The following is a 27,761-nucleotide window of genomic DNA, read 5'->3' on the forward strand; positions in this document are numbered from 1 at the left end:
AATTGAATTAATAGTACCCAAGCAGTCTCCTCTCTACAATGGATCTCATTGCATCTACATCTTGCCTACATCGAAATAAAGTAAGCAGTCATTTCGACAAACGCATCAACAGATTTATGTCAAATCAGTTATCATCGATTAAGTGTGGACAATAGACATATCAATGGCAAACTGTAGCCATTGATTATGCTTAAATCTTATGATAATCCTGATAAAAGCAATTATATTAATAAATTCTTAAATTATTGGCATTGCCGGAATCGCGTTAGTCATGAAATTCCATGCTCAATTCTCAAGCAATTAATATTTTTTAATTGACTTAATCACAAGGAAAATATTTCATTTGATTTGCATTATTGAAATTTATATACTCAATAGATACTAAGTTGTAAAGCTCACGTTCATCTTCTGAATTGTATGTTGTAGTGCGTTGTTTAAAAGTGCATCTCAACTATGTGACAAATCATATTCATCATTTGATAAATGAACTTTCAATGATCTTTTAAAAATTCATTATTATAGAGTCCACTGAACACTATAATTTATTATTTGTTTTTATGCGAGAAAATTTATTAGTTCTGCATAAAGCATGTTTACGCCAAAGAAGTGCATTTTTAATGATCAAAATATTTTATAAGTATTACAAGCACACGTGTGTACGTAGAACCTTTAATATTCATTAATATATTCTGCCAAAATTTGTGACAATGTTTTTATCATAGTATCGTTGAGTGACTTCACAATTTGTGGATTTTAAATCAAATAATTTTAAGTATTTGACTGAAAATGTAAATAATTGCTCCTACATTGCTAAAATACATTTTTCAACCTGCGAAAGTTCATTTCATTATTTATTTAGAACTGATATCTGTATAAAGTCGTGTACAGCAGTGTAAATATAGCAAAGTATTGGTTGATTGACGTATGATCGATGGATTAAAATTTCAAATCTAATTAAATGTTGTTTGACTGATCCCTATCTTATTTTACGAGTCAAAGGGTTGCGGACGCGGAGGAGTGCGTTGAAACGGAAACTCAAAATTTTTATTAAATTTTATACGGATTTATTATCGTATAATCGTGTACAATGTTATATTATAGTACTTGTTATTTTACATAATTTTCTGGTGGTTCAAAATAATGTATGTTTCTACTTATGTACATTTACGGTGCGATTTATATGCAATAATACTTAATAAATTTCTATTTTACAACAATGTCAACATCGGTCGACTCCATTTAACATACAAAGATACAAACTTCTCTAGTATACACATACGCGGGCGTCAGTTCATTTTCAGAAAAACTTACGTCGCGTTTTAATTCATTTTCCTTCCAAGATCATCGCAGTAATATACAGTTGATTAATCTTTCGATTCGATACAAAGTAAAACTAATATTGTACAACTTTGGAGGAATGTCGTGATGGCGTAGCACCAACTTCACTATAACATTGTTTAATTGAACCGCAATGGCACTTTACAAATTAAATAATGCCTATTTCATATATAATATATATTTATATATTTTATTTTATTTCTCCTTGAAAACCCTATTCATTAATGTAGCAACAATAACAACGGTGGATCGGACTTTTTAGTTCATCCACTTGCGGCAGTTAGGCGCTCCACATGCGCATGCTATCTTGTGCTGGTCATCCTCAATGTCAAATTTATAATCGTACGCCAGCTAGCAAAGAGAGACAGAGAGAGAGTGTTATAATTTGTTAGAGCATAGTATCATAGGTACTAGTATTTTTGTAGGTGTGTTTGCTTGTGTATATTACCTCTTCGCCACGTGAGATTCGTCTTTTTGCAAAAATAATGATCCTAATATCTCGCTCGACTTCGACAATTTCAGCGACACAGTTGGGGTTGCAGGAGTGGTTGATGTAGCGGGCGAGTCCCCCGCATAACGTCGCGTCCACCACGCGATCCTCGTCTAGTCGGAACATGTAAATTCCACGATTCTGCAAAACAAGTATAATTGGTAGGCAAACTCGGGGGATCAAGCAAGATGTCGGGCGGCTAATCTACTTACTCTCGCTTCGTACTGCTTTTCTCTGGTCTCGGCTAGCTCGGTGCGAATGATCTCGCCGATGTATTCGATGACCATAGTATGCTTCTCCAGGTCTCGCGCCGCGTAGAGGCCCAAGCCCTGGATCTTGGATCTGGCCAAGTAGACGTTGTTACGCCAATCTTGCTTCATCTTTTTGTATTGTGAGCTCTTGGAGTGCACGAACTGCTTCGAGTAAGGACAAGCCAGCTCTCCAGAGCTGTTCGAAGCGGGGGCGTAGGTGGCTCGTGCCGAGGAGGCCGTGCGTTGCGTGTGCGGCTTCTTCCATGGCAGCTGGTTCTTAAGACGCGCCTCCGTTCTAGCGCAGCCACTAGGGTTGATAGCCAATGGCAGTTCGAGCAGCGGGTTGCGACCATATTTGAATCGGTAGTCAGTGAGCGTCTCGATGCCGGGTAAACTCTCGAGCACGCGCACGACCGCCGGCTCAGTAAGACCGAACAGGTCCTCGCCTGTGACGTAGCGCGGAAACAGCTGTACGGTGCTCGAACTGCGGCGCAGCTCCGCCAAAGGTTCAAGGATGCGGTTCCATACCGCCCGGGGCGAGGCGTCGCGCAACTCCACGTCCTCCTGGGACGGCTCCTGCACCAACACTCGGAATTCCGGCCGGCCGGACACGTCATGAATTGAGCACACGTAGCGACAGCGCTTGTTCGGCCGCCGCATGCTCCAGTAGAATCGCACGATCTTGTAGCCGACCGGATAAATGTGATTCTGCGTGTGGAAGTTAGCCAGCTGGTGGGGAAGCAGTTGTCCCACATTCAGGAATATCAGGCTACCCACTCGCAGTAGGTTGTTGTGATCCGAGTTGTTTTGCATTACCGCCGCGACTTGCTTATTTTCGTCGCGGTACACGTACACTCTTCGATAAACAGACAGTGTAGTAAGCTCGTTGTCCTTATCCGTCTTGGAAGCATGTTGCGAACAAAATGTACTCTGTAAATACCACATTTATTTATTAGAATACGTCCATTCAAATTTTTTTTCCTATCACTATATAATTTTATGTACCTTGTTTTTGTAAAATACACAGCCATCTCTGACCGCGCAGCCGAGATGGTAATAGCTGCTGCAGCGAATTTTAAAGCATTTTACTGTTGCGCCGGCTTGCTTGCAGAGAATACAAATTGCATCTTTCGAGTTTTTCAAGGCAATATCCAAATTCATTAGGGCTCCGTTCACTGTTTCGTACACGTCTTCAGACCACAGGGCACAGTTCAAGTGAACCCACTTGTCTACGTCAAAATTTAAAAGTCTTCCAGTATTATCCGCGGCACCGTCGCCCACGTTTTGACAGAACATACAACGGCGCGTATCTTCGCCATTGTCCGAAAACGTAATAGTAATTTTCATTCTAAAAAGCATCTGCAAACAAAGAGGTAAACAAACTTATTATATACATCTCATTCAATAGCATTGTTAATACTCGCTGAATAGCGAGACGAACAAAGTACCTCTGTGATTTCACGGTCGGTCGGTCTTTTGTACTTCACAGCAGGGTGCATTACACCAGATGTGAAGCTTTTGTACCGGCTTCCTTTAAAAAGCTTAGGCGGTGGCTGTAATTCCGCTGGGCCGAGTAATTGATCTTCTGGAGCTGGATGCTTTTTGGCTCTTTTATCGTCTATATAATTATTTTTATTCTCGAAATCTTCCTTCTCCTTCTTTATTTTAGTCTCAACATTTGATTCTGCAGAATCCACATCCATTTGTTCTATTTGTCCAATCGAATGTTTAAGTAAAAATGTCTTCTCTTGTGCTTTTCTTATGTCTTCCTCTAAGAATTTCGAGTCCGATTTCTGACATAAATGATCAACAACCGCAGCAGCCTAGATAATTAATATAATTGTTAAAGATGCTTTTAAAGTATTTTTTAAAAATGACTTACTTTATCGTGAGTTGTATTGGGTGTCCGATGCATTAATGCAAATTGCATGTAACAATGCGGCGTGCAGAAGTATAACTCATCACCATCCGTCTCTTCTTTACTAAGAAATGGTAGTTCCGAAACTTTCTTTCGTATTAGGCTATTAAGTATCACAACATCACAGTGACGACAAAATTTAGCTGCTCCATTCAATATACTCTGAATATCAATCGGTGCTAAAAAATGATTGCAAATCAGAGTTTGAGCTACTGAAAGAGCTCTTGTCAAATGATTGTAGCAATAACTTACCTCCATCCTTTCCTTTAATTCTAAATAGTCCTAGCTTTTGACTTGGCGGAGTCGTTGTCCGCTCAATTATTTGGTAACCATTCGGAGGAGCAATATTCAAGATATTCGCTAAATCTTTAAGTACACCCATTATATCATCCGCAGCTTGACTGTTGAGAGTTAACGTAACAGTGACATTTCCATTTTCGATTGTATTAGACAGCGACTTGTTTAACCTACAGAAAAAAATTGATGCCATTGAGCAATCGTGAGCGCTTATACGACAAATTCTGATTTTACGTGATCGAATAAAGTACCTTGTAATTCCAACGTTCTCTTTGTCTTGCTTCGCGGCATCTTTGATATTTCCTGGTTTCAAACGAATTGGAATAGGAGATATGATAGGTATAACTGGTGATATTCTCTTTAGCCATTCGGTTTCTTCATCAGACTCATCATCAATTAGTTTAAGTCCAGGATATCGATGCATGTATTCAGGAATAACACATTCTGGTGAGGACGAGCTCACTATTGTATCAGGTGTATCAACATCTCGTGCCATAAGATTTTCCTTTTTATCATCAGCTGTAAATGAGCGCAAGTGGAAATTAGTTATTTATTTAATGAATAACGCGATCGCGGGAAGTTACTCACTGTCATCAAACTTGAGCGGTGGAAACTCCTGATCGTAGAAGCTTCTTTGAGTTGAAACTGGTGGAAGTGGTAGTAAGGGTTCTAACTCACCGAAAGGCTGTGTATTGTAATGATCGGAAATTCCGGGAAGTCGAGCACGTCCGTATGAGCCAATGAGTTCTCCAGTTCTAGAATTGTATTCGACTGGGCCGCCAAATTTTGATAAATCACCCGAGCCGAAAATCGGACAGACACCATAATTTTTTCCTAAAAGTGGCTCCAAAACCGCCATAGGTTGAAGTTGCCGTAATTGCACCATAAGATTGTCAACAAACGTATCGTAATCCTCATCCAAGCGAGACACCTTCCTCGGCCGCTTTTTCTGAGACGCCATCGATGCATCTTTACCTTGACTTTGCCGTCGCTTTTGTTGATATTGGCGTCTTTTCAATTTTTTGAGATCTACTGAAACGGATATAATTATAGATTTCCAATATGAATTGTAGGTATATTATGAAGTGTTAAATTGTCATGAAAGAACAGATACAATTCGTGTAATGAATACAAACAAGGATTTTGAAATAGAGATCGAATAATTAGGATAATCCAATTGAATAAACACAAGTAATATAAGATTACGGGCGATCGATTAGCGGTGATAAATAACTAAAAGCAATGCACTACATACCAGTTTTATCGTCGATGGAGCCGTCCATCAGTTCTTCTTTGGCAGATAAAAAGTCTTTGGTATCGGTTAGCTGTGCGGGGGTCCCGCTGGAGAGGATATCGTCATTAACTTCCTTCTTAACTTCGCTTAAAGGCACTGTGTGTTGCGCAATTGTACCCTGTGGCAGCTGTACTTGACGACCCACTGTCGGAGCCATCGTTTGAGGCACTGCTGGTTGCACTGTGTTAATCTGTTGAGGCGACTTGGTCTGTTCATTGGCGACTGGAGCAACGACGTTTGTGATTGTATTGGGAAGCCTCTGAACGGCGGGAGAAACAGATTTGGGATGAGTTATGGTCAAATTGTTGCTCTGCAACGGACTCGTACTCGGAGTTGTCTCTTTTGATTCAGCAGAAACCGTAACTTTTGCCGTAACTCCCGTAATTTGTAGTTGTTGTGGCTGCAGTTGATCAACTTGTGTAGGCACTCGCATGACTTGTGGTGGTGTCGGTACATGCGGTTGCTGCTGTTGCTGTTGTTGTTGCTGCTGCTGTTGCTGCTGTTGTTGCTGCTGTTGTTGCTGCTGTTGTTGCTGCTGCTGCTGTTGTTGCTGCTGTTGTTGCTGCTGTTGTTGCTGCTGCTGCTGTTGCTGCTGTTGTTGCTGCTGTTGCTGCTGCTGTTGCTTCTGCTGCTGCTGCAGTAGCTGCTGCTGTTGTTGTTGCTGTTGATGCTGTTGCTGTTGCTGTTGCTGCTGCTGCAGTGGTAATGGTGATAAAGTTTGCTGTGGTTGTTTCTGAACTTGAACAGTACCGCTAACAACTGTATCAACGCTTGATTTGAGTGAACTTTGTAGCAAGTTTGTTTCTAATTGCGACATCGTCGACTTATCCGTAAGTGTGAGGGTGGATTTTGCTAACAAAATGGTTTGCTTTGGCAAAACAGTACTGGTAGTTTGCTGAGTGATTTGAGGTAGAACTGGCGAAGCTCTGAGTTGCTTTTCTGTCATTTCGGTAGCTGTTTTAGAAAGAGTTGTAGGCAAAGGCGAGTTGATAGCCGGAGTTAGTTTGGTGGATTCATCTTTGACGGGAAAACTTTGCGGCTTGACAACTTGAGATAAAAATGACGTTTCTCGAGTTAACACTTGTTTTGTACTTGCTGGCTTAGTTACTGGAATTTCGTCCAACAGCGGAGGTATTAGCGACGATGGAGTCGGAGGTACGGGTTTTGCTAGTTGAGCTTCTAACGAGGGCACATTAGGAAAACTAGCGGTTTGCGTTGAAGAACTCGACCCAGAGGTAGTTGTAGAGGCTGTATTTTGTAGTAATTGTTTTAGTAAAACGTTTTGAGAATCTTCCATCCTATGCGAACCAGAAATTTTTGTATTTTCTGATTCCGATTTGATTGCGGACGTTTTTTCGCTTGAAGTAACTTTTTGTAGCACTCCCTCCACATCTTTCTTAGCTTGAGAACCTTTGTTCATTGCTGCTGAAAAAATAATTAGTATGCAAATATTAATATAAATATTAAACGAAAAAATGAAAATCGTACATTGAAAATTCAAAGCAAGACTTTGTAAATTAGAATGACTTAATTAATGTTTGAAAACAGGAGTGAAATTACCCGGCGAATCCGCATCCGCACCTTTATTATCTATGGGCAAGGTCCCGGGAGACTTGTATTGCGAGGGCCCAGCCGTGAGTTGCGTGTGAAGAAGAGTCGACGCTTGAGACAGTGTAGACTGAAGAATACTGGTGTTGCTGAGACTGATCGCATTGGACAGAGCCGTCGGAATAGCGAGAGTTTTACTCGCGGTATTGCTGCTACTGCTGGCGGTGGCGCTAGCGGCGACAGAAGGAACCTTGCTTGTGGCACCGCTATTACTGCTAGTGGCGGGAACGCTACCAATCTGCGTGACAGCAACAAGGCTGCTTTGCTGAGCCGAACTGACGTTGACTAGCGAGCGAGACACAGGTGTGGTAGAAGCCACACTAGCATGTACAACGGTTTGGATGCTGCTATTGCTGGAAGTCCTTTGCACGGCAGCCTGTGCTATCACGGAGTTCAATAAACTACTGCTCGAGGTGAGTATTGTATTGGATCGTAGATTGCTACCAGCCACTGACGATTTAATGGAGGTAGTACTTGAAAGCATCGCATTGAGCATTGCGTTTGACGAAATTGAGACTCCGCTGGAGTTAGCAGGTCGACTCGAAACTATGTTGGTTAAAGGTTTAGGTAGACTAGGTGTCGATGTTGGTACTGGCGCGACGTTCGTGGCATTGATCGTCTCTTTGCTACTGCCTACCTCGCTGCTAGCAACCACTGCTTTGCTCGCGTTTGCTGACGCACTGCTAATACTCGTTAGCAATCGCGAAGCTAAAGCTGTTGTTGCCGCTGTTGCGCTTGCCGTTCCTAGCGCGGATGTCGCGATATGCGACTGAACGTTTTCGGTGTAACTCTGGGACGCGTGTACAGACGACAACAAATTCCTCAGCTGATCGCTTGCATTTTCGGTGTTAGATTTTATTTCCGTTGGCTGAGACAAAGGCGAGAGATGGGGCACTGTAGTAATGGTATTCGCGGGTTGAGTCATCGGAGGAGGTGAACTCTTGGTAGCTGTGACATTGATTGGTTGAGTGATCGCAGCGTTTGCTCCGGATAGCGTGTCTTTCTTTTCGATAGGTAAAATTTTTTCAACGCTCGCAATTGAGATCGGTTCTTGTTCCAAATCTGCTATAGAGTCTTGCAAAATATTTAGCGGTAAAGCTTCCAGTGGCGCTTCCAGCTGATACATAAGACTCGATTTTTCCGATTTATCATCTTGCATTTCTGGCTTAGACGAAATTATATTGTGCAGCATATCGAGAATATCCTCGGAAGACTCTTCCATCACACTTTTTACTTCTTTTAGAGAAGCATCTGATGAGCTGCTTTGAGTCGTAGCTAATGATTGAATTCGAATTTTGTCAGTGGGTTTGCCCGCTGTTGTTACTTTTCGCTCATCTTTAATCTTGTCGATACTATCGGAATTTGACGCTTGAATTTTACTGGGTTCCTTCGCTTCAATGTCGTTTTCTAATATATTAACAAGAGAAAGATGATCGGTAACTGGTGATGATCTTTTCAAAGTTTTCACGTCCTTATTACATTTAGATTTGTTGGATTTTTTTTCGCCATTAACGGTACTCTCGGCAGGATTGTGTATAGCTTCTAGCATACTTTCCAATTCATCGGTAGTATTTGCCATTTCCGCCTTGTTCGTGTTATTGATTTTCTGTGATGTAGAAGCGATACTGCTGGCTTCTTCAGCTAATTTTTTATCTTCCTTCAGCGTAACTGATACTTTTACGTCTTTTTTCATTTCACTAGAAATAATGAAGTTCCGATGAGATGTTGATTTTTTATTTGTATTTTCTTGTTTCGTTAATTCAGCTTTATTAACAGATTTGACTTGATTAGACTGATTGGCAATTTTCAAACTTGTAGTCAGCAGTCTGTCAGTAGATTTTGCCGAGGCTTTTTGTTGAAGAACTTGACTGGCTGGTACAGTGCTGAGGATAGTTAGTTTTTCAGGTACAGTCAGAACTGTTTGACCAACAGTTCCAGTTTTCTCACGTAAATTTCCCGACGATTGGCCCGTGTTCGACTGCATACTTTTTATAACAATTTCTTGAGATTTTGAAAGTTTGCCAATTTGAACGGCAGTTGCTGGGATAATTTTTGTAGTGCTTTGATTGAGTTTCGTAAGAATTTTAGCATCAGTGACGTTGCTGGAAAGCGTAATTGGCGCATTTATTTGTTTCTGACTCAAAGCTGTTGTATTAGTAAGCAATCCTTTTATAGTAGACGATACTGTGTTGACCTTAGTTAGAGGTTTTATTGTTGCAGCAACATTGACATCGCTGGTAGGAATCGACTTGGAATAACTTGTAGCGATTGGTTTAGCGACATTTGTTACGACAAGATTGGTTGGAGAGATTTGTTGAATCTTTTCCGCGAATGTAAAAGATGTAAAACTTTTCTTTTCCTTCGTGCCTTCGGTTATTTTCATTTCTTCGGAGTGAGACAGCGCACTTTTGATAGCTACTGAAGATTCAAGGGTGGAAGTCGTCAATTCTACGTCTTTTAATTTCACAGCATCTTGAGAGTTGGTTTCCGAGCCTTCTTCGTCACAAGTTGATTTAGTTGGAGAATTATCGTTAGTTGGCGTGGACTCGACAATGACAATGTCTGATTCAGTAAGAGTTACAAGGAGATCTTGATCGGGCGATTGTTCAATATACATTCCTGGTGACGGATCAACGGTAAGGTCGTCTTCGTCTGGCGATTCGGGTGTTTCCGTGAGAGTGACCAATCTTTTACCGACGGGCATTGCCCGAACAATATCGAGATGTAATCCCTTTTTGTTCCTGGAAGACTGAGAGGATAATAGCTCCTCGCTAAAGGAGGAATCGTCGTTGGGGGTTTCCGTATGCTCGATTTCCAGAATTTGAACAAAGTCATGATCCTCGTTGCTCGTGGTGACTAAAGCATTGCCGAGTGAATCATTGCTGTCGACGGACAACAAATCTGACTCGAAGAGAACGTACTGCTCTTGGTCAACTGCCTCCAGAGTGCCGGATATAATATCCAAATCCGAGTCGCCGAACTGTTCGATGACGGGGATGTCATCGTTATCCTTCTGTGCGGTGGAGCTCAACGTGACCTCGGCATTGATGATGGTTTTGTCGTCGTCGTAATCAACCGTATCCGGTAGCGACTCGCCCTTATCGCTAGGACTATCTAGTGCCATTGCACTGTTTGCTATGGAAGAAGTGGCTGCTTTGGAATCGGCAGTGGTTGGAGGCGTTTGCGGGGGCGTGTGGGAATCATCATCGAAGTCATTATAGTCCGCGCATACTAGCGAATTGACCTTAGACTGCGGAATGCCGGTTTTTCGATGGACCACTGACGAGGTATTGGGCTTATCGTCCGCGCCGGTCAACTGCGACTCGGCGGTCTTGCCTTTGCTCGTCTCAGCTTTAGACGACCACATCGGCGAACCGCCTCGAAGACCCAGCTTGAAGTATCCATACCTGCCAAACAGAACGGGCAGTGGTATGGGGTTGTGCGGATTGCTGCCGCCACCGCCGCCGCCTCTGCTGTTCAGATCCATCGATAAGCCAGCATCTTGGTGAGCCTGCTGCATCTGCTGTAAAGCCTGTGAATTCTGTTGTTGCAGATGCTGCTGATCGCTCATAGAATGGTTGCTCGAGTTTTGCGAGCTGTAGGCGGAATGCGGCGTAAGCGGAGTATGTGGAGTCCTTGGGGTGCCGGGATTCTCCACGCTCTGCGGCCGATCAGGCATGGCCGGACTGTTGCCGCTGGACTGTCTGCGCTGCATCTGCATCGGTGAGCCGCCCACCATGGGGCTTCGCGGCATCGATGAGTTAGGCGTCTGGCAACTCGGAGGGTGATGAGCGCCGCCGGTCATTTGGTGCAGCATCGGTGATGTCGACGGATGGTTCCTCGACAGTGGACTGGGAGGCTGATATTGGGAGACCATGGGCGAGTTGGGTGGATGGTTTTGCACTCGAGTACCCATCGGACTCGACGGCTGCGACGACTGACTGAGTTGTTGTTGTAGCATGGGCGAACCCATAGTCTGCTGAACCATTGGGTGCGGCGAACTCGGTGGCTGGTTGTAATTCTGTTGCAGCTGTTGATGCAACTGTGGGCTGGGAGACGAAGCCGGATGTGATAGCATAGGACTCGTTGGTGGCTTTTGCATCATCTGCTGCTGCACCTGTTGTTGTTGATGCTGTTGTTGATGTTGCTGTTGCTGTTGATGTTGCTGTTGTTGAAGCTGCTGTTGTTGAAGCTGCTGTTGCTGGTGCAACGCTTGCTGCCGTTGGATCATTTGTATGTTGCGTTGAGTGATCATGCTTTGATTGTCTTGGGAAATTTGGACATTGATATCGTGCTGTTGCTGAATCATCTGCTGGCGCTGTAGCATCTGTTGATGCTGCTGTTGAGTTAGCATTGGCGGCTGAGTTGGTTGAGAACTGTCCAACGGCGCACGCTGACCGTAAATCATCTGGCCTTGAATGGGCATCCTGGGGCGAGGGCCGGCATCGATAGAGCCAGGGCGTACGAAGCGTTGACTCGACACGGAGTGCATTTGCTGCGGAGTTCGCATCTGCTGGCCGTCGGGAGCGAAGGCACCGGGACTGGTGGTCAGTCGGCCGTTACCAATGGCGCGGTGCTGAGGTGAGGCCATCCTTTGTACCGCGGGACCGGCGATCCCCGGCGAAGGCATCGTGCCAGGACTGAAAGGGCTCTCCTCGGGCTGAGAGTGAGGGGTGCCGATGCGCGGAGAAGCCTGCATGCTACTGTGCGGCGACATAGTGCCCGGATTCGAATGGGGATTGCCAGGACTATGTTGTACCATGGACGCAGCGGGGGAGTGTTGAAGCATGTTGGACGGCACGCTGCCTGGACCGGGACTTTGTGACATTAGCCCAGCTGGACTGTGCATTGGTGATGAATGTTGAGAGGGCGACATCATCGGGGAACAGGATTCAGCGTTCTGCGGTTGTGCCGACTTTTGCTGTTGCTTATTCCGATAATCTTGAATGAGGTTAGTATGCTGCCGTGTTTGCTTACGTATCTGATCGAAATGTTTCTGGAATATTGCTAATTCGCTAACGATTCTTTGAAGTTCAGCCGCGTCGCTCTCACCTAATTCATTACCAGACTTTTTGCACTGTCTCTGTTTACTTCCAAGGGACTGTTGACAGAACAAAAACAAATACCAAACCATAATGATGTACTCGAATTATTGACATTAATATATGTAAATTATCATAAGAAGCTAAATAAAATTGAAATAAAAACATTTACTAATCAAGACACTATTGCAAGCGCACACAAAAACCATGACTCACTTTTCTAACCTTCCGAAGTTTTTGAACCTCCGTTTCATAATACTTTAATTGCTGATTTAAAATCTGATTTTGATGGTTCAGCCACTGTTCGTACTGGACCTGCATTTGTCGATCTTGTTCAGTGACAATATTGTCAGGAGGTACTGGAGGGGCTTGCACTTGAGGTATATTAAATGCAGGCACTCTCGCTGAAATAAAGTTAACAAAGTAAATAATAAATATGTTGATGAAAATAAAAAAATTCATATAATTAAAATTCTGGATATTAAATGAAAGACATAAACAAATCGAAAAGAAATGAAACCAACGTTCAGTAGCGGTCGGGGTATTGACGGGTTGCCTCTGAGTTTGAACGACGACTTTACCAGGATCAGTGGTGGTCGGTTGCTGCCAATTTGACGCGGTCGCAACTGTTGGTCTTGTCACTGGATTGGTCGTAGCTTGCACCACAGCTATACTTTGTGGAGGCGACGTAAGAGATCCCGAGGCCAAAACGTCGGCCCGCAGTCGCTCGAACTCGATGTCACTGAGCAGAGTGCCAGTTGGCGCCGTCGTATCGGCTTGCTGCTGCTGTTGTTGATGGTGGTGCTGTTGCTGCTTTTCTTGCTCGCGTTTCTCCTGCTCCAAGAGCTCCTCCAAGAGCAACGGCTGTTCCTGTGAGAATGACTGCTTTTTGTCAAATTCAGATTTTCAATCATGAAACAAGCCAGAAAAACATTTAAGCATCTTGCACGAATAATTATACAACGAGAGAGAAGAATCGAGCGTCGTCTCCCGAAGCAGCAAGGTTCGATTCTTCTCGCACATTCCCAGCTGAGTTGCAGTGATTTTTATCGACATCGTATAAATTTTGTATATTATTTAACACTCTGAAATTATGAATGCAACTATAGCTCTACCGAGAATGAAATAACATCTTTTGTAGCGAGACGACTTTTACTCATACAAAGAAATTCAACCGTTAAAACCATGCAGTGTTCAAGAGTATCCTATTAATGTAAACGAATTGAAAATAGCTTATTTAGTAAAGATGAAAATGTGATTTTAGTACTGAAAAGCTTGATCGATTAAATTCATCCATTGCGTTTATAAAGGACTGAATGTCGGAAAAAATAATTTAAGACTACTCGAAATGTGATACCCCAGAGTTTGCTCACCTGCAGAAGCAAGGGTCTTCGATGGGGGTGGGGTGTCATAGATGACGCACCAGAAGGTACCGTTGGGGTCATCGACGGAGCCGCCACCGGAGCGGCATGCGCCATATGCGTGGGGGGTCGCGGCAAACCCCGATCACCCTGACATAGTCCCATCTAAACATGCACCAACACCAACGCATTGCAAAAAAAAACACCCAAACCGAAACACCACTTTACACTCAATACTCTATCTTATCGCGCATATTAATCTTTTATCCGTTTGTTTACTTTTCAGGAACTCATATTTTGTTTCACCTAATGTACTCTGTCAATATATCAGTCCTTAGAATTTCGGTGCTAAAAGAGCTATTTTGAATATTTTAGTTAAACCGTACTTGAATGATGCAATGAAACATTAGAGTAATGAATTTTGCCAATAGAAACACAAGAAACATTGTAAGCATTAATTATAGTCTTATCGCCAAGTCACAAAAAACTTGATAACAAAAATGTTAATATAATTATAGTACAGCAATTGAAGAATTATGAAAAGCAAACAGAACGTACTTGTACAGGTCCTGGATAAGGCGGTGGCGGTCCAGGGTATGGAGGTGGAGGCGGCGGTAGCGCCAAAGGCATTCTAGCCCCAATCATTGAACTAACTGATACGACTCGACCCGCGACATTTGGAATGCCGGTAACTCTCATTCCCAGTCGCTGCTGTTGCTGCTGCTGTTGCTGTTGTTGTTGCTGCTGCTGCTGCTGCTGCTGCTGTTGTTGTTGTTGTTGTTGTTGTTGTTGCTGCTGCTGTTGTTGCTGTTGAGCTAAACAAAAAAAGAATTTCCAAATTCGTCGTTTATGTTAAATCTCTTGACAGTACAATTGTATGTTACCTTGTATATGTTGCTGTGGAATACGTTGTGGATGGTTGGGGAAAGTGGAAGGATAGCTAACGGTGACCGAATTGGTTGAAGTAACAACACCGATGGTTCCATCATCAGATAATAACCTTGTTCCCGGCAATATGGGTCTTCCCATAGCTACCGCTTGCTGCACATGCTGATGCATTTGTTGCTGCATTGCAATAGCCTGCGGATGAGCTTGAGACATCATTTGCGATTGAGTCACTTGAGCACCTTGATTAATTGGTGCTAATGATTGAACTTGGGTCAGGACGTTTGAATTTCCAGTAGATGCTTGCATTGTACTTGTAGTTGTTTCAGCGCTATCGACAACGCCCGCGGTTTTATCATCCTTTACATCTTTTTTATGTTTCTCATCCTTTGTTTCAACTTCATCTTGTTCAAGATCCAAATCTAATATATTGGTTTTTTCGCCACCAGTCAACTGGTCTAATTCAGGATCAGCGTACTCGAGAATATTGAAGTCAGCTCCCATTTCAGCTATTGAACATGAAATAGAAACCAAATAAAATTCTGCAATTTCTATATTGAGATATGATTACTACAAGATGTTACCTAAAAGCTCGTCGTCGTCGTCTCCTAAGTCATCTCCTAATATTGCACTAACATTTTCAACTTCGACCATGGGCGCTCCCTCTTGTTCAAGTTTCTCAAGTTCAGCTGTCACGTTATCCGGAATTTCCGAAGTTTCAGACATGGTAACGTTCGCTTCAGTGACTGTGGGTAAAATCGGTGGTCGCACCATACCTGCTGTATTTATTAAACGAACTCCCTGATTCATTGCATTTTGACCGGGTCTTATAAGTCGTTGACCTAAATTTTGTGCTTGGTTTGCTTCGGCTGATAAATATTTTAATTAGAAATAGCGTTGTTTGATGGTGTGACATAGTGTGTAAAAATATCGATTGCTTACCGACAAAACGTTGCTGAACAAGTTCAAAGCTCTCTTGTCCCGGTATAGGAGGTCTTGGTCCTGTCATACGTTGCTGCATAATTTGACTATTCTGGAAGTGCTGCACAATGCTAGCTGGCACCGGTGGCCTTTGCAAAATCATTCTTGTTCTCGGATCTAATCCTTGTAATCTCGCAGTGTCGATAGCTGTCACACCTGGTTGTCGTGGAGTGGCAATATGACCTGACGTAATTAATATGACACTATTATTAAAAAAACTACCGCTAGTGGAATGTTTGACATGTACTGAAACCGAAGTGCACTCACCCATAGGACTTCGTATCAGCATATTTGGTTGCATGGGCATTCGTGGCCTAGCAGCTCCTGGAGGAAGAGGCTGCCTAAAAGTACCTTCGGCCGTAACGTTGACTGTGTTTTGCGGATGTTGCTGCAGTTGCACATTGCCGGCGTCGAACTGCTGCTGAGGCGACTCACCGGCATTTTGGCCATCTAAATAGAAAAAAAAACAATAGCACGTCAAATGAAACTGTTAAAGAAAAATATGAGTTATGGTCAGGCGAACCTTGAGTCCAAGCTTGGTTAACGGGTTTCATGTCTTTGTTAAACTGCTGTTGACGTTGCAACAAATCCCTGAGCTGTTGGTTAACTTCGGGCTGCTGGTTGAAAAGCTCGCTCTGTTGAGCTTCCACGCGCTGTTCCGACCTCGGCGAGAGGTAGTTCTGCACCGGGCTACCGATAATAGGCGATGGCGGGGGCGGCGGCTGAATCGCCGGAGGCGGTTGTTTTTGATGCGAGTGCTGTTGCGTCGATACGTGCGAAGGAGCGTATACGTGAGCCACTGGTCGCCCAGCAGAGGCTGCCCCGTAGCTGGGCCTCGGCGTGCCGGGTGGTTGTGCAAAGACTTCACCGCGTGGAGAGCTCGCATATGACGTAGTAGACCGGGACTGAGCGGGGGAGGTTTGACTGAAACCATCGGTGCCATCGAAACGTTGAAAGTGCTCGGTCGCTTGTGTCTGCGGTTGCGCGGCAGCCGGGGACTGTGGAAAATCGTGAGGAGATTGAGGAGCCTGCGGAGAGAAGGGAGATGGTGGCTGCTGCTGTTGGTTGAAGTTGACTGGCATCCCAGGTCTGATGCCGGGCATTGGTCGACCAACTTGCACCACCTGCTGCTGAGGCTGCTGCTGCTGTTGCTGCTGTTGCTGCCCAGACAGTCGTACAGGCATACCTGGATGCGGACTCGGCGGAGCGACTCCTCGGCTCATTTTCATCGACGGCGCGGCGAATTGACCGCGAGGGCCCAGCTGCTGCTGTTGAGGCAGCATCGGCCCCATTTGATTACCGTCCTGCGTAAAAAGGACATTAATATTTCGTTTAATAAGGACATTAATATTATAACTGAGAATAAAATGCAATTGCTCATCTTAGTACCTGAGTTATTAAGGACGAGTTCATGCTCGTTTGATTTTCGTTGCTCAACATGGGAGTGCTGTCATCACTGAGTTGTCGATGTACCCTCGCAATAGCTGCAACGATGCGACATTGCAAATCCAAGTTTCCATCTTTACATGATTCGATATTTATACAATTGTTTCTGCGAAAATTACCATTGTTGAACGTACCATGCGCCCGTTGATCATGAATTACTTGCTGTTGCATTTGCGCCTGTTGCTGTCGTATAGCTTGCAATTGCTTCCATTGACGCTCCTGTTCTGCCTCTCTATTCGATCGATCTCTATTCGCGAGTTTATCTTGTTCCTGTCGAAATTCATTCAGTTATATTATAACTCTTAATTTCACAAATACACTGCATTTCCAGCACCGACATTTCAACAACACATTTTCAGTAATGTCGTTAGCACAATTTTGCGTGAAAATAAAGTGTCGCAACCAAAAAAAACTTTTGAAAATCAGCCAATTACACATAAATTCGCAACGATTACAGAAGACAGCAGTTAACGCATTGCTAAATAAAACCAAATAAAATATTATTTAGTGCATTACAAAATATGAGTTTGATGACCAGCCACCATCCAAAACAGAAACTCAATAGTTTCAATATGTACGCCTGTCATAAAAGCTTAAAGAATAGTTATTCATGCAAACATCATTTAATACAGAATTTTTACTCTTTATAGTAACTAAATTAGTTTTGTTATTGCACATTTGTTACTTGGTCTAGTGTAGTGATATACATTGTTTAAAAGTAGTAGATCTTCATTTCAAATGTTAGTTTGTGAATCAATAGTTTTCAGATCAAACTGTAATTTAATCATTATCATATTGTTTTTGTGGTGCTTATAAATACGCCATTCAATTAAAGATAATAGATACTTTGGTAGATGTGTAAATTTGACCAGAATAGATAATACAGAATTAGAAGTTGAAATAAAATCTACACACACGCACACCATTTACGCTTTTATTACGAGAAGCAGCAAATATATTCGCAACCAATCAATACTACAATTAAAATCAGAATAACCATATCCACCAACAAAAGAAAAAAAATAAGAGAAGGACTAGTAGTTTGACAAGAAGGACATGGAGGATTTATGAAAACGTTTGGATGTGATGTAGTTTGATGAATGATCGATGAATTTTATGAAATGCGTTGATATGCTTGGACTACTCATGCCACAAGGTACGCGATAAGGTAGGAATTCGTGGGTGACTAAACTTGGGACAAATAAAAATACTATTACGAATCAGTTGGCAGTCGCAGGAGACACAACGAAGGATTTTCTAAAATCAAATAATAGACTATTACAATCATTCCAAATAAAAAATGTTTCAATCAACAAGTACACGTTTATTTGTGTGTAAAATTAAATGTTTTTGAAAATGTGATAAATGTTTTTGAAAATGTTTGAAAATGTGGAAAAATCCGAGTTAGCTATTAGCTCGATTGGAGTGAAAAAATGAAATGTTTAAACAAATAAAATAAAACTAATTCTTAACTTCTCTCTATCAGCTAGCGTATATCGAGTTTGAACTCCTCACAAAAACTTGTTGGCCATGCTAGTACTGCTTAATGCAGAACTGTTGCTGTTATGAACAAGGAAAGCAATCGAACAGAATAGTGCTCGGAATGATCGGTAAGAAACTTCGTTCAAATCAAAGAATTGGACAAAATACACGAGTAAAAAGTGAAGGTAAATCTCGAGAAGCTCGAACGCGGCGTCAAATGAAATCGATTGAAAGGAAAAACAAAAGTAGATACCAAAAGAAGATAATCGTGGTCGAGAAAAGTAACGGGAAAGAAGACGACGATGTAAAAAACATAATAGTGTATAGGTATATAAAAACGATAAACAGTAAGGCAATACATTAGACGTAGAAGCAATAATATAGTCGAGTCAAAACAGTAGACTGAAAGACAAGACAAGACAAGGCAAGGCAAGGCACGGCAAGGCACAGTGAAGGTGGCTCACCATAACCGGGGGCTGTACAGGTACAGTGTGAATAATTGCGGTGGGTGGCGGGTCGTAGTGCTCCTGGCAGAGGGAGGGGAGGGTGCGCATTATCTCAGACGGAGTGAGCACTCTAATCTGATGGTCTACCGAGGAGAATTGGCGCGTAGGAGCAGCAGCGGTCGCCGTCGCCGAGACCGCCTGCGCCTGCTGCTGCTGGCTGGCACTCGATGCTTGCGGCGTTGCCACCGCTGCCAGGGGACTACGCTGAGGTGGTACGGGTTGGGCTGGTGGTGGCGGTGGAGGTGGCGGGAGAGGCGGCGGAAGTGACTGAGGCGATGCTCTTTGTGATTGCGATTGCGACTGTGGATGCGACTGCGAATGCGAGAGTGAGTGTGACTGCGGCTGAGAGAGCGTGGGAGCTGGTGGTGGAGTCGGACCGCCGGGGCCCAGTGACGCCTCGCCGCAGGACGAGGTGGAGCAGTTGGACGACGACGAGGAGGAAGAAGAAGAAGAGCAAGTCGAAGAGACAGAAGAAGATGACGATGAGGCGCTTGCCGGCTCACTCGATCGGCCGCCGGCCACGAGGGGGCTGCTGATGAGGTGAGGGGCAAAGGAGGACGGGGGTCTGGGCGAGCAAGAGGGTGGTGTGGAGTTTGGGGAAGAACTTGGAGAGCGAGATGCTGTTAGCCGGCGCTGCTGCGTCAATCCTCCCTGCACCGCACACACCTCCGCTATCTGGGGCGCTCCGGCTGCAATCAACTGCGAGGCCTGAGCTGCTTGAGCCGCCGCCTGGGCCACCGCCGTGGCCACAACTGCCGCGGTCGTGCTGCTGATCGGGTCCGCCTGCGCCGCTGTCTGTGACTTCTGCTCCTTACCCGCCGCCGACGGATCGCTGAGCGAGCTCAGCAGGCCGGCTTCAGGCTTCTGGCTTGTCGCCATCACCACCACCGGAGGCACTGCGCTCTGCCCTGCTACTTTCTGAGGGATCGCACCGACCGTCCCCGTGCTCGTCCCAGCCGTCGCTGGCTTTGTGCTCGGCGACGACTCCTTCGGTATCTGTGAGGGTCAACGGCCACCAATTTCTTCACACATCTTTTCTTTTTTTTCTTTTCTTTCGTTCTTTTTTTTCTTTTGAACCAAATCGGCTTACGCTTACTCGTTTTCTTCTCGATTCACTAACCAGATTTTAATTAACAATGTCCTATATATAGATTCAAGTTGCTCGCTCGTTCAATTATCGACTGATATTTGAGCTTGAACACTGTTCGGACACTCGTTTAAGGAACTTGAAAACATTGATAGGCTCTTGAGTTAGTCGTGTTAGATACAAACAATTCACGCCGAACAAAGTGGGAAAGGTCAACATGTAAGTATTAGGACAAATTTAAGTCAGCACAGTGGGAACGCTCATTCAAATTGTCAACGTTATCGACATAAGATCACCAGCCTTTTATGAAATTCAATTTAACTATAATCTGCATATCCCTGACAGTTTATTAGTTTGACTTGTTTGTTAAACGCATTGGGTACGAGTGCATCTCACCAAAGAGACAACATCAGTTTACGAATGAAATAAGCAAGTGATTACCTGTTGAGCTTTCTTCATGCGAGCTGCTGCTCTATTTTCTCGAGCTTGGCTTACGTAAGGCGCTTTCTTTTCCGGCGGCAAAGCTCGCCATTTTTTCACTATTTGTTTATGACGTTCCGACCAGACTATAAACAGTAAACATTGTTATTATAAATGCTGCATTTAGCAATGAATAAATCGTAACAAATGCCCATACTAACCTGGATATTCAGACTTCCACTCTGGATGATTCATGTTGGCATACAACACTGAGGCTGTCGTAGCCCCGTTGCCCAAGGTCTCATCAGCTTCCAGTTTTAAACTATTTCTTTGGTTATAGGTGATAGCAGCTGTAACGCCTGTAGGAATGACGGTCTCGTCCTCTGGGTTCACCCATGGGCTAGGTGGTTCAGAAAACGCAGGACTGAACGTAGGACTGCTGTAATGATGCATTGAAAATAAAATACATTAATTGCAACTAGAATGACATATTTGGTTAATATCGTTGAACATACTTGCTGTACTCGGAATGGTAAGGCGAAGGTGGTGGGAAACTCATGGGCGAATTGAGAGTAGACTGGCCAGTAGCGGGCATGGAGACGGGCATTGGTGGTCTATTCATCGGCGCGCTAGCTGGTTGTAGGTTAGCAGGATGAGGTGAAGCAGAAATCAAAGGAGTAGTGGAAGACTGGGTTTGTGGTGCTTGAGTTGGTACAGGATATCCGCAAGATTCCCGCGATTCTTGAGATTCGTCCGTGAGAACTCCTTTGAATATTTCTTCCACATCGTGACTAGCCATATTAGGTAGCCCTGAAAGAACATTCCAAATTAAAAGATGCACATGACAGGGATGGAGAAAGATTACTTAGTTTGTTCATTTATTGCATACCGGTATCGCGAACCATGGAATCTAAAATGGAATGAGGGCTTAAGATGTCGGGCAGCTCGTCTTTGGTGGACTCGGGGGCTTGCTCGAGCTCGTCCCAGGCGGTAGCCTTGGCTAGATCATCATCGATATTGACGAGATCGCTGTCGAGAAGATCGCCGGAGATGGGCAAGATATCATCCAGAGCCTCCTGATCGCTGACCTCCTCCTTGACGGCCTCCTCGCGCTTGATGGGCACCGTCGGTCGGCTGGTGGCCTGACCTGGGCCGGCACTCGAACTTCGCTGCTGCTCATCACGGTCCTGCTTGGAAGCCTTAAGCTGCTCCATTGCCTGCAGCTCATCCCGAGATAACTGTATCGTGTCGGTGTTGCCGCCGGTCGAGTTGGCGCGTTCGTTATCCGAGTCGCCACTACTACTTTCCAGCTCCTTGTCTTTGGTAGTGTCCATGAGGTTCCTGCCGAAGAATGCCTCCTGCATATACACAGGAAAGCACTCGGCCAACTTAGTCTTTGGTTTCCTGCGCTGGGGCTTTCTGCGCGGCTTGTCATCGGCACCGGAGCCAAGCAAGTTCTCGCCCGCCACCGGCGTGGATGGTGGCGGCTGCTCGGCCTCATCATCCTTGTCTTTACGAGTGCCCCGCAGACGGACAATGAAACCACCAATGCCAAGCTTCTGCAAATTTCGCTGACGCTTGCGCCTCAGCACGGTAATACCGTTCTCAGCGGTGAAGAGGCTGAAGCCCTCGGGGGGCGGCTGATCGCCACGAGCCGTCCAGACCATGCCCTCCTTGTATACCTGACTCGGCTCGTCCTTGACCTCCATCGGATCCAACAACTTACCGCTACCGTCGTCGAGCGAGTTATCCAGGCTACCACCGGCCACCACCGACTCGATTGTCGCCATTATGTCGGCATCCTTGTCCAACGGGGCATTAGGCGGTGGGATCACGGCCGGCACTGGAGCGTTCGGACCGTTGAGCTTCCGCCTTTTCTTCTTGGCCATCTGGTGCTCGGCCATCAGTGCTTTGATGTGATGCATGCCGCTTTCCGACAGCACCACTCCCTCGACTAGGTACTGTTGATGATTATTGATAGGTCTCTCGATATCAGGACTGCGCATCGTTGGCGGTGGCGAGCGCGACTGCATCTGTTGTTTTATTTGTTGTTGCTGCATTTGCTGTTGCTGCTGTTGTAAGTATTGTTGCTGTTGTTGCTGTTGATACTTGAGAAATGACACCTTGCTGCTGGTCATGTGCAGGTGGGGAGGCGGCACGTCCCTTGGCCGGCAGAGCACACAGTTATAGCCCTCCTCAGCGCACTTTTCGGCTTCCAACTCGGTCTTGATTGAGTCGCACATGCAGTGTAGCCACCTCTCGCACTGTACACACTGAATGATCAAATCGCCCTCGCTATAGTCGTCGTTGCACACCGTGCAGGTCGAGTGCGAAGCGCAGGGTCCACACTGGGTGTAATTTTTCTGCCAGCCGGAATTGAATCCCGGATCATTAGAGCCACAAGTTTGACACTGGGCGCACCAGCGGCACTTCCACACCTCTTCGTTGGCGGGCACATAGTCGAGCGGCGGGTCCATGCAGTACGTGTGATAGCTGATGTCACAATCATCGCAGAGCACCAGCCGGGCCTCGTCGTTGCGCTCGCCACAGCCCTCACAAATGGTACAGTCAAGACAGCGCCAACCTTTCATTAGCTTCATCTTGGTTAGCTTGAAGTTTTCCACGCAGTAGGGATGATAACACTGACCGCACTGAGCGCAGGCCACTAAGCAACCCTCCTGATCGGTGCCTATCGCGCCACACATCACGCAAACGTCCTGCGACAGCACGAATTTGTCCTTTGCCGAACATAACACCAGTTTATTCTCGTTTACGGGCTCCTCTTCTTTCGAGTTCGAGTCCGAGGCAGGTCTCTGCAAAAACCAAACAGTTGAAATCATTAAATCGACAAAAATTGTAAAGAAGGAGCGAGTCGAAACAAAAAATTACCTGTAGACTCACGCTTGGGACGCCAAAAACTCCTCGCATTTTAGCTTTGGGGCCCCTCTTTCTTCGAAACTCGGTCATTTTCTGTCGTTTTTGGTAACCTAATTTTCCGACGCCTTTTGGTCGGCCGACTAAACCTCCGCTAAGGCCAAGTCTCTTCTTGGCAATTTTCGAGGCACAAAAAGGCTTTCCTTTACCTAATCCTATCGAATAGAATGCTGCCGCATCTTCTGAACTGCCCTGGAAGTCCATCTCGGAGGAGTCGCCGTCGCCCCCATACAAGCTCTCTTGCGAGGCGGTCAGGCTAGACTCTACGCCGTAGTCCTCGATGTTGTCCTTGCGCTTGACCAGGGCATTGTTCTTGCAATGAGGACAAACATACTCATAATCCGGTTTAGCGTCCTTACGGTGCTGATAGGTCAATGGATCCGCGTCAGGATCACATGTACCGTGAACAAATTTTGAACAACTACTACACTGAACCATTTCTCTGTAAGCAGCCGCTCGATAAGCTTTTCTGCAGATTGGACAAGAGAAGCCCTTATTCCGCTGCTGATAACAAGAATCGCAAACTGTGTAATGAGAATGCCAACGCGACGACAGACCGGCACCAGGTGTTCGTGATCCACAATCGGTACAAACCCGACAACACTTGCATTTCCAACCATATTTCGGTATAGAAGTCACAATTGGTCTTAAACAACTAGGATGATAAGCTTTGTCGCATTGCTCGCAGGTCATCACTTTAGCCTGATCTTCAGGTAGCCGACATACCTGACATAGACGACAATTGATACACTGCCAGCCTGCACGAGCATTCGGTAATAATGCCAGTCCGATGCAACCACCGTGATAGTGCTGTCCACAGATTGAACACATTACCAATTTCGACACATCGCCCATGCCAAAACATGTCATACACTTTATACTGTCTCCGTCTCCGTTTACTGTAATATCGACAAGCGAATAATTAAAATCATGACAAACCTTAACCATACTCATCAATCTCAACTGCAATACTCACTCAGTAGAGGGACTTGCCCTAAATGTAGACTACAAAACGACGTCAAGCTTTTGATGTCTTGAAAGCAGCTCGATGCTGCGGCGCATGGAAAATGAAAATAGCGGTTGCACGATTGCACCTGAAAAGCAAATCGTTTCGATTAGAGTAAAGATTTTTTCCTTTTTCTTTCGTAATTGTTCTTTGACTGTTACTTTGCAAGTTATGCCTGCTCCAAAACGGGAACAATAAGCACATCTACGGGATGAAGCCTGTACAATGGATAAACTAATAATTTCCGTGGACATGTCTTGATTACCACCCGTCCAAAGAGCGCACGCTTGGTGAACGTAATAATGGCCAGTCATTTCAAAAATAATTCCCAAATCAGGCTCCTCAGAATGACCTACTATAGTTAATTCTTCAATGGGTTCCGTAAAATTGGATAGACTAGGATTTCTGCAAATTGATCATTGTTAATAATGGATGATCAATAACAGGTGTGTGTGTATACATATGGATGTATATATATTGTACCTGCACTTCGCTAAACTTTTTTGCCTCCGACACGTCACGGCTCCAAGACTGTTGGTTGTGCGGGGACTTTTGTCACCCGAACTAGGCACATCAACAAGACTTTCAGGAGTTTCTTCACGATTACTATTTTTTTGAGGTGTAAAATCATCAGGTATTGTGAGTTTCAACAGTTCACCTTGACCCAATTGACTTCTCTCAGTCAAATTGCACAGAGCACAAACTTTTCCAGGCCTGAAGAGAAAAAGTTGCATTTCTATATCGTTTATCTTAAATAAATGTTTCAAGATAGACTAATTATACTTACCACTGTTCCTGAAAATATGGAGGTTCTTCTGGAGCAGGCATAGATCTCTCAAGGCCAGAAGATTCTCCATCAATCGATGTATCATCTCCTATCCTCAATGGGCTTGGCGATTCTGAATGCGTATCATCATCTTTACTTTTAGTACGACGTGGTATGCCCCTACCATATCCAAACCTAAGTAGCAACAAAGTTTACATTCAACTTTTTATTGGCTTTCAAGACTTTATTTCATTTTAATTAAAACAAGTGAATAAAAAAAAAACAACCGTACCCTTTTCCCCTTGTTGAACCTCTTCCAAATCCTCTTCGCAAGCCACTGCCACGTGGGACTCCAGGTGGGCGCTCTTTTCGAGGTCTACCTGGCCCACGTCTGTATAGAGGCTTTCCACCAGGTAGAGAAAAGTTTGGATATTGTAAGGTTGGATCATGGACAACTTCCTCTGCAGAGACTAAAAAAAGGAAAATAGTTCAAATCAATCATTGATCAATGTACATTAAAAGATATCATGGAAAAGTAAAGTACAGCTTGTGTTGTATGCATCTTGAGCATTGCTATTTAGACTTTCTGCATGAAAACCAAGGCACTGACTTATGCTCGGGGTTGCCAGAGGACCAAGCAGTTGGTCAGAATTTGCAGGGGAAATTGGTATACCGGAATTTTCCTCGTCATCATCTTCACCATCGGTAGCATCATCAAGCTCCATTTCCTCCTCTCCTTCCAACCGCTCTTCATCATCCATGGCACTTTTTTCTCACGTGAAAATGTGAAATTCTACATATAATTTAAAAAAGTAAGTTACAACCCATAATAATTCAATTAATAAATTGATATTGAAATATCTGATTAGTAATTACATTGCCGATACAAGGACCGCGATGTTTTTATCGAATAGATCAAAGTATTTAAAAAGATTTTTTGCAATAAAAAGTACCAACATAAAAGTAACATAAGTACTGGATAACAGGTTATATTTTGCATGAGATTAGTGGAGCAGAATACGCGTAAATACAAAAACAAAAGGCAGTTAGCGAGGGTAAAGGTGAAATAACGCGATTCTTATCTAGCGATCAGCAATCTCCAAGTAAAAAAAGGTGCGAGAGGGGGAGGGGCGCGAAGCAGTATCGAGGAAACACTGTAGTAATAGTAAGGCTAGAAATCGGAGCTCGGTGTTGGCGGAGCGAGGAAGGCGTCCAAGGACGTTCAGCCAGCATCGATTCGACCGATGTGCTACGGTGTGGTCCAGTGCAACGTACCGTTGTGGCGGCGGTAACGACAAGCCGTTCTCGGTAAACTCGCCGATCGACTACGAAAACAGAACGATCGGTCGCGGGCACCGCCTGTGCAAGAGCTATGACATCGTAGGAGCCGTACGCTACATTACAATGCAAAATCTAAGCAGAAGACCTGGGCGGCTTCCCTGACCATATCATACACGCATCGTTCTCTGCTATGCACTTTCCGTGTCCGCGAACAGAGCGATCGCTGTATGCAGTGTATACGCGCTCTCTGTCGTGGGGCGGTGCAGTCGAGCAGGGGCGGCGGAATCGGCTTCGGTCGAAGCCCTTGGGGCTGCAACTCGCGGGTACGCGCCATTGCCAAATGCCGTGCAACTTCGAACCGTCTGAACGGTAGCAGCAACGACAGCAGGGTTCGCAGGCTATAAACACACGCGCATCCGCTACGGCTACGGTCACGATACGCGCATTCGTACATAGTGTGGTTGGTGCGCGCGAGCGACCGGCCGTGGCCAAAGAGAGAACGAGAGAGAGGGAGACGGCGATAAAAAGTGTAGGTACCTGTGGCGTCTACTGCTGCCTCCTCAAGTGCCTTTCGCCAGAGTCGCGCGTCCAACAATCCTGGTGCTCGGCTCCACTGCTTGGCTTCGTCGGCCAAGTAAACATGGTGCTGCCAACGCGAACAATGCCGACAGCTAGCACTCGTCGACGTCGCCGTCGTTCCAGTCGCGATCCACCGATGGTTCGCGCGCGCCAAGCAGCGAGCCTGAGTTGCCTTCTCCTGAGTCTTGCTCGCCAACTCGGGGAAGCGTCAACTCGCTAACACGTCCACACGCAGCCGGGAGGCGCGACACCAAATTACCAACTAGTCCACAGGCAGATATACAGTCAGCCACAGAGCCGCGATCGCTCTCGCACTCGCAGCCGAGCTCGATCCACCACGCATTCACACATACGTATGCATAAGCACACACATGCTCCCTGATACCCCAATATCGCAACGCGACTCTCGATCCTTGTCCAATAATCACGGCCTTCCCCGCCTTCTCCACCAATCAACAAGTCGGTTACATGCTTACGTCATGCGCCTAGCAAAATAACCATCAGTTTCAGCCAATCAGAAGTTAGCATTGGACGGTGTGGACGCTTTCGTCGCGCTTCGTATATACGCCTGACGGTTCTCAACAACGGCGACTGCTTCCGATTGTGCTTGTAGCACCTTATTCAAATGATATTTGTTAAAAAACTTAACTGTTTTTTCATTATAAAACATTTCAAAAAATACAATAAGAATGTATTCATATTCTTTTCATTACTCTTCTCATACCTCGAAGAAGCTTTGTCAAATTTGAAACAAAGGGATGATTAATAATAAATTGTATTTAAAAATAT

At 44.9% G+C, this 27,761-nt stretch overlaps 1 protein-coding gene across 3 annotated transcripts; it reads right to left on the bottom strand.

The window, feature by feature from the left end:
- Positions 1–2: 2 nt before the first annotated feature.
- On the bottom strand, positions 3–27,711 carry LOC131672329 (histone-lysine N-methyltransferase 2C-like). 3 transcript variants are annotated; one of them, XM_058949474.1, is made up of 35 exons: positions 26,931–27,711; positions 25,657–25,905; positions 25,405–25,582; positions 25,134–25,307; positions 24,830–25,060; positions 24,508–24,751; positions 24,317–24,434; positions 23,296–24,239; positions 21,296–23,219; positions 20,922–21,216; positions 20,628–20,845; positions 20,428–20,552; positions 18,858–19,895; positions 17,046–17,181; positions 16,855–16,985; positions 15,989–16,769; positions 15,733–15,915; positions 15,427–15,648; positions 15,069–15,353; positions 14,484–14,993; positions 14,158–14,414; positions 13,612–13,764; positions 12,763–13,120; positions 12,455–12,642; positions 7,149–12,297; positions 5,550–7,013; positions 4,883–5,323; positions 4,546–4,813; positions 4,250–4,464; positions 3,962–4,176; positions 3,528–3,902; positions 3,085–3,438; positions 2,041–3,009; positions 1,787–1,969; positions 3–1,689 (listed from the first exon to the last, which is right to left on the bottom strand). In XM_058949474.1, exons 2-35 carry the CDS (start codon positions 25,871–25,873, stop codon positions 1,597–1,599), a joined length of 18,636 nt encoding a protein of 6,211 aa, XP_058805457.1. In that variant the 5' UTR covers positions 25,874–25,905; positions 26,931–27,711; the 3' UTR covers positions 3–1,596. The 3 variants fall into 3 exon arrangements, with proteins under 3 accessions (XP_058805457.1, XP_058805458.1, XP_058805456.1); XM_058949475.1 differs by having other exon boundaries at positions 4,973–5,326; XM_058949473.1 differs by having other exon boundaries at positions 4,883–5,326.
- Between the last annotated feature and the right edge of the window lie 50 nt (positions 27,712–27,761).

This window comes from Phymastichus coffea, unplaced genomic scaffold (genome assembly GCF_024137745.1).
Source record: "Phymastichus coffea isolate CEN01 unplaced genomic scaffold, Cenicafe_Pcof_1.1 PCOF00148, whole genome shotgun sequence".
NCBI lineage: Eukaryota > Metazoa > Arthropoda > Insecta > Hymenoptera > Eulophidae > Phymastichus > Phymastichus coffea.